Genomic DNA, 7,500 nt, shown 5'->3' with positions numbered 1-7,500 from the left:
TGTGCTTTTTGCAGCTGAGCGTCATGTCTCGAAGATATTTTGCTGACACAGCGACCCCCAAACTCTACAGCGACCAAACCTGAAGTCACGAAATCATTAAAGATGTCGGATAGTCGGATAGCTGTAACATGTGATGTGTGACATCCATTGCCATAGAATTTCATGTCACTGTGTGCACACACACACACACACACACACGCATACATATATGTGTATTAGTGGTGTAGGTGTTTACCTGTGGACATAGCCCATGTGGTGCAGGTACTGCAGGGCCCGCAGGACCCCATAAAGCAAGTACGCTATTAACGATTCACTCATTCCGTCAGGAAAATACGACCTGAGTAAGGAGTCTGCAGAACCTACAGGAGAAAAGAGAACGTAATGGAAGAGAACATAGGCGGCAATATGGCTCTCATGTGTTAGAGTGTGTATATATATAAAAATAAAATCCCTTGTGTATATTAATCTAGAACATACTAGTTAACTACCTTTGGGGTTAGGAGATAGGTGTAGCGCTTTCAAGCTAATAGCGAGTATAGAGTACTGTGTATTTACCATAGCTCATGAGAGGAGAGAGAACCCACAGCTGGCAGCAGGAGCTGAACACTAGTCTTGACGTGAGCAGATTTGGATGACGGAAAAGTCTGGATAAGAGGGCTTCGTTCTGACCGAAACACACACACACACACACATATACACACACTAATTTCACCAGCAATAAGACTTGTAAATGTTTAAGATGAAACTGTAACACAAAGCTGTACGAACATCGAGCCTCATTCACCAATATCTTCCTAGGAATTTTCCTGAGAAAATACTACGTCTGAGTCACGAGGGGTTTTGAAACCGCAGAATTGTTGACAGCTAGGATGGATCCCATTGTTCTCAGAAATGAAACAAATCAGAGACAAAGTGGGATTTAGGAGTAAATTCCTTTTAGGAACGGTTGGTAAATGAGGCTCACTCATCTTTTCCAATCAGATCTGGTCCATTTTTAAAATGTACCTTTACAATCAAATCAAGGTCAAACCAGAACTCTGTGGAAATCAGCACTGTGGAAAACTGGTTTAACGTTGGTCCTTTCAGAGCACTGGTTTGTTTCCACTAATGTCACATTTGGGTCACTTACACATACTGTGTGATGTAAATCAGACAGATGACAGAAAGATTGTGTCAACACAAATTCAGCAAAAATGAGCAGCGGAGCTTGTGTGTGAACGTAAACTGAGCCCAGAGTAAACAAAGAGTGAGAGACAGAAAGAGAGAGACCGGGCTAGAGAATGTGTTCACCATTAGCTGCAGCAGTTCATCCTCTGTACACTCGTCCAAGTTAGTGTTCTTCACTGCCACCAGCCGGCCAGATGGTTTATGTCGTGCCATGCTCACATGGCTCAGGTTATTAAAACCTCGTCCTACACACACACACACACACACACACACACACACACACACACACACACACACACACACACACAAAACAAAATGTAAACATTTAAGCAGTTTGAACACAAAGTACTGCTTGATCATTACTCATGTATGTATGTACACCAGAAAGAAAAAAAATTCATAAATGAATGGAGTAGAACTACAGTGAATGTGATGACAGAAGCAGGCTACAGTATGAAGTTATAGTAGGAGCATGTTATAGTTTTGTAGGCCAGCTAGTAGTGTGTTAAATCACACACAGACACACACACACATAAAACACACAGATAAATCACTGGTTCAAACTAGAAATTCTGAAAAAAATAAATAAAAAAAAAAAAAGAAATACTGCCAGGCTACTGGAGTGCGTTGTGAAAGGGGGAAAAAAACTTGTTGCAGGAAGGTTGTCTAGACAGTGACAGTGGAATATCAGGTTTGGAGTGAACAGCCCTATAAAGCACTAGATGATAGATCATTCTATGAAGCGGGTGCGATTTGCATCTGCAACATCTGAAAAGATGCAGTAGACAAAAACACTGTGCCAAAGTGTGTTTCCAAAGCTTACAGCAATTAATTCACACATTCTTATTAACATGATATATGAGGAAATACTATTTCTTAAAGGAAAGTATTATTTAAACTCTTTTTCATTAGTACATAGTCATTTTCAAACCCTCCACATTGACCACATCTGTAATTATTTTGTTATTTATTTTCCTACAATTTTAAATTATTATTTGTTGCTTTAAAAAAATTGAAATGAATCATAATTTGGGCTAGTTTACATTTATTTCTTTTATTACAAGTTTGAAGAAAAGGCGCTTGTAAGTGATACATAAATAAGGCCGTGATATTGCAGTTCTATTTTCATTATTAAATTGATTGGCATGTGTGCTAGGTCAGGAACCTGACCACATGAACTGGTGCCATTTTAGAAGAAAATGTATCGCCCTGCCACAATTTATTGTAAATATGGCTCCGAATAAAAAATGAATTACAACAGTAAAAAAAGCACCCATTTCATAGAATGACTATGATACCTAAATGGCAAAAATTGTTATGATGGTGATTCCTATTATGCACAGCCCCTTTAGCACAATTTACATAATGCTAACAGTGAGATGATGCTAACACAAAGACAAATGGTAACAGTTACACTGTGTAAGCATAGCACATACACATAGAATAAACACATGCTAACAGTGGCACAATGGTAAAATGCAGCACCACCTGAGCACCACACTAAAGTTGCACAATGCTAACATTACCAAACAGCGCTAACAAACAGCATGGTAGCAGCTACACAATGCTAACATAATATAAACACAGTACTATAAAAACACACAATGCTAATTGTTACCCAGTTCTGACAGCAGTTGATAATCTGCAGGGTCCGCCGACAGACCGGAGAGGTCATTCTCCTCTCCCAGCACAGAGCACGGAGAACCATCACTGCTCTACAAATACATACACACACACATACACACAAAAAGCACATGCAAACACACAATTCAACACATTTGTACTTTTATGAATTGAAATGACTGAAGTTTAAACACAATTCCTATTGTAATATGTTTGCATGTATTTATTAGTACTGAAACAGTTGGTGTAAAGCTGACAAAGCACTTCTGAAAGATGCTAAATGCCATAAACACAAACACAAATGTACACAAAGTACACACTACACATAAATATGCACACACACACACACACTATAAAGAACATCTAGCACAACAACATGTGTTTGTACGGTATCTGTCCAATAATTTATGACCACACATATTAACAGGCATCACATCAAGGTTTAATGGTGCTGAAAGGCAATGGATGTAAGGTGAGGGAAAACAGCACTGAGATTTCTCCGGAAAGACAGGAAGGGATTTCCTGGGCTTTACAGATGTTATACTAGGCCTCAAACTTTAAGTGTAGTAAATTCACTCAAGACTTTCTGACACTTTATGAATTACTGCTGTCTATAAAAAGGCACAGACGAACAATCAGCAGGGTTATAATGGCTGATATGGTTTTGCAGACAACAAACATGTCTTTGCTGATTGACTGCATTTGGGGTTAGGGGGGAAAACAGGGTCTGTTTTATTTTTCAACAAGGTATTGTTTAAAGCAGCATTACGGAAAACTGATACTCCTTGCTCTTGGGCTCCCCCTACAGTAAAGAGGTATAACTTGCTTTACACATGCATTTCTGGACAAAACCGATTTTACATGAATCTGACTTGGGTTACACAGCATAAATCAGTTCTCATGACTGATCTTGTCCTTGTCCTGTCTGCCTCACCTTAGTTACACAGTGCAGTCAGGGTGTCGAGTCTGGAGCGCCAGTGCTAGCAACGCTATTCTTCTCATTCACATGTCAGTGGAGCATCACAGTGATTTTGAAGCTGGTAATTCGAGGTCAAAATGCTACATACTGTTGCTTTAAAGTTGTGTACAGTGTGACCTGTGAGCCCTGCACCTTACTGACCAGGTGTGTGTGGCTGGTGTCCTTGTACTGGTCCTCTATGCTGATTGGCTGGACCTGAGTGTGGGAGGAGATGCAGGAGCAGTCCTGAGAGGAGACGGAGGAAGGATGAGAGACACATGGACACTGGAGGGAATACGACACAAACGCCAGTATCGTTGCTGTCAGGAGAATACTGAGAGGCCTTGGCTTTTGTTTTATACCAGTTCAACAGAACCCTTTTTTTAAGACATCTGGACCAGTAAAAAAAAAAAAATATATATATATATATAAATATATTAAATATTAAATATATATATATATATATATATATATATATATATATATATATATATATATATATATATATATATATATATATTTCCTTGTATTGTAAAGGTCTCATCTTTTCCCTGACAGCAACACAATGAATGTGAAATGGAGAATGCTGGGCTGATGAAGATAATAAACCACAAAAGCATGTAGAGCTGTGGTTAATGGATGGGCAAAAAGTAAAAAATGAAAAAATAAATTAATAAAATAAAATAACGAAATATATAAACTGCTGAGCTAAACATCATGGAGCCGCTAAGAGCAGAAAAGAACATCTTTGAAGGTTGGGGACAGAAGCTGTCCCACCCCCACCGAGAGATTAATGAGGACATTTATTATTAAACGCTCTGCTGAGACCTACAAGCTCAGAGAACCAGGACACAGGCCCAGTTAAACGGAGAGCAAATGCCTTTGACAACACACTCAAACTGACACACACACACACACACACACACACACACACACACACACACACATTTCTGTATTATATTCTGCGGAAGTGTTAAATAGCTCATATCATTGAACACTCAATTCATGCCTTAAGAAAAAAAAAAATGTGTGTGTGTGAGAGAGAGAGAGAGAGAGAGAGAGAGAGAGAGAGAGAGAGAGAGAGAGAGAGAGAGAGAGAGAGAGAAAGAGAGACACTAAACTAAAAGAACCATTGGAACCATTTGTATATGACCAACCATTCAGACCACATCTTAAAAACCAAATTTTAAAAGCACAGGAACAAAAAGTAGCCCCTTTAATTCTACAGGAATTAAAGTGAGGTTTTAAAAGCAGGTCAACAACTCACATGATTTACAGAATTATAAAATAATATATCATATAATACAGTATAACATCACAGCTCCTGACAGTGCAAATCCCAAGCCAAAGCACGAGACAGCTCATTCCTACCAGGAACGACATGAGGTCCTTCGGTTTTCAGAGAAGCTGCACTGGAGCACATTTATCCGTCTTGGCACGTGTCTGGGAAGAGAGTGTACATGTCAGCTTCTGAAAACGGCAGCACAGGAAATCAAAGGCAGCACAACCCTCTGGATCGTACAAGTACAACCCTGCACCACCTGAGCTTATATATTTCAGCAGGCTTTTGCTTACCTGGCTTTGCGGCTCCGATTTCAGCACACGTTCACCCGGAATGGGGGTGGGGGTTGGGTTGGGATGGGATGCTCTAATAAAGCCCTGACCAGAGAGAGTCAGATACAAAAACGAAACAGCACTGTAAGCCCAACACTGCCATCACATTACTTCCATTATTCATGAGTGTGGACAAAAATGAGCAAGTTGTACCTTGATCAATCACTTTAGGAAAACGTTTGACAGATATTGACACATATTTGACAGAATCAGTCAAGAAGAGTGACCAAATTAAGGGGGGAGGGGGTTAACAGCATTAAACATATACATACAGTACACTTAATATTCTGTAAAAGGCCCTGTAGCAAGTTGTACCTTGACCAATCACTTTTGGTAGCCATCAACAAGCTTCAGGCAGACTTCTGGTCAGATATTTGGACACTCTTCTTGACAGAGCTGGTAGACTGCTTTATCTTCTGAATTTAACAATTATTTATATTTAGGATTATAGCCATGACATGACATCTTCTGTGTCCAAAAGCTCACTCCTAACACATACTCATATAGTAAAATACAATTAAATTACAAATGGCTTTTAATGCATAGTGGAACCGACCCGTTATATTATTTTCACACAGTGGTGCTCATTTCCAGCAGATTAACTTATATTAAAGCGAAACTCAGCATAAATGATTGCCTTCCTTTCAGCTCTCTGCTATATGACCTTCTTAGTGTTGAAATGAATAAGGGTCATTTAACAGATGTAATGTCATCCCATTATTTCCCCATTGATGAGCATGCTTGGGTTCTACATATAAAGGCACTACATAACTGAAATAAATGTTCTCCCTCTTCTTCTTAATATTATTATTATTATTATATAATAATAATTTCAAATTAAGCATTTCTAGCGGAGGGTGTACTGTCACATTCTGTCATATCACATTGCATTGCTGGTTTTAATAAACCATGTTTTAAAGAGCGTTTAAAGGTCCAGATTAAAGTTAACTATTAGATTTCTATCAGAGCTGGGAAATATTACTTTATTGTATTGTTAATGTAACAGACAATAAGCTTTTTCATATTGTAAATATAATCAGTACATAATAAGCCCTGTACAACTGTATATAGTTGCGTTTGATATGCTAATTATTTATGTAGATGTAATTTATTCATTGGATCTGTTTGGAAATTTGAAATAGAAATAATTGTGCTTCTTTTTTTTTATCTGGCACTAGTAGTGTGCTTTCCTTGTGTGACAAAATATTAAGAACTGTGATCCTGTTGCCCCCCCCCCCCCCACCCCACATCAGTCCCCCTACTTTCTGTCAGAGCACCATCCTCTTTGACTCAGGGTGACAGAGTGAGGTACTATAAAGTCTGGGACTGCAGCCATAAAATATCATTCATTATTAAGCACTTTAAATCTATATTTCTCTAATGCAGTCTGTGCACCTCAGGAGTACACATTTAGCCTCTTGCATAAAACCAGCTGCTCTAGCTTATCCCCTCTGCAATAGCATAAAGGGTTAAAGTGTAATCAGAGAAAATCTAATTAAACTTTAGCCTCAGACTAATAAGAATGCTGTTCGCCATAAGCTACGTGTGTCCTTCAGAGTAAAGCCATGTTCCAGAGTACTTACATGTAAAGATAAAGAATGGGTGATAACTCTGAGACAGACACACACACACACACACACACACACACACACACACACACACACACACACAGTTTCACGATTGAGATGATTAAATTAAACCCTTTCGGCCCGGACTGAATACAAAGAGAAAGAGCCAGACCTCCAGCTTTTGTTAACCTTTCACGTCAACTTCAGGCAGGCGATGCTCACTCACCATGCATTGTTTTGGCTGGAGGATGTCAGCAATCTTCTCGGTTCTCTTCTACTCGTCTACAAACCCGGCTAGAGTTCCGATCACCGCCATCTGAGCTCAGTATGTAAGTATTTCAAAGCTGCCATAGTTGTCTCTACCTGTACTTGGTACCATATCGTGAGTATCATGCGTTAGTGGGTTTGGATGCCAAAAGCTTTTCTCGCTTTGCCCAGCTGATCACACACAATTAGGGGTCAAACAAAATAAAAGTCCTCGGTTTGCAAAGCTGGTTGTCACTCTAAATCGAAGTAACATACGCCTGGCTCATCTTTAAATCTCATTAAAGCAATAAACAAGACTATATT

General features: G+C 39.1%; 2 protein-coding genes across 6 annotated transcripts in view; one reads left to right on the top strand and one right to left on the bottom strand.

Moving 5' to 3' along the window:
* stradb (STE20 related adaptor beta) overlaps positions 1–7,363 on the bottom strand; it is a 13,452-nt gene extending 6,089 nt beyond the window's left edge. For 2 of the 5 annotated variants that reach the window (XM_072684008.1, XM_072684012.1), the window contains exons 1-8: positions 7,157–7,363; positions 5,324–5,407; positions 5,120–5,191; positions 3,902–3,994; positions 2,786–2,882; positions 1,291–1,412; positions 556–664; positions 236–359 (exon numbers count right to left, since the gene is read on the bottom strand). In XM_072684008.1, coding sequence (XP_072540109.1) covers positions 236–359; positions 556–664; positions 1,291–1,412; positions 2,786–2,882; positions 3,902–3,994; positions 5,120–5,131 — 557 coding nt within the window. In that variant the 5' untranslated portion in view covers positions 5,132–5,191; positions 5,324–5,407; positions 7,157–7,363. The remainder of the gene's footprint in view (positions 1–235; positions 360–555; positions 665–1,290; positions 1,413–2,785; positions 2,883–3,901; positions 3,995–5,119; positions 5,192–5,323; positions 5,408–7,156) is intronic. The other 3 variants (XM_072684009.1, XM_072684010.1, XM_072684011.1) reach the window with 3 other exon arrangements.
* trak2 (trafficking protein, kinesin binding 2) overlaps positions 7,190–7,500 on the top strand; it is a 29,886-nt gene continuing 29,575 nt past the window's right edge. Inside the window, exon 1 of the mRNA XM_072684002.1 lies at positions 7,190–7,259. The gene's annotated coding sequence lies outside the window, so the exon portion shown is untranslated. The remainder of the gene's footprint in view (positions 7,260–7,500) is intronic.

Source organism: Salminus brasiliensis, chromosome 7, assembly GCF_030463535.1.
Source record: "Salminus brasiliensis chromosome 7, fSalBra1.hap2, whole genome shotgun sequence".
NCBI lineage: Eukaryota > Metazoa > Chordata > Actinopteri > Characiformes > Bryconidae > Salminus > Salminus brasiliensis.
Note: the sequence above shows the minus strand (reverse complement) of the source record. Positions and strands in the feature narration are given on the sequence as shown.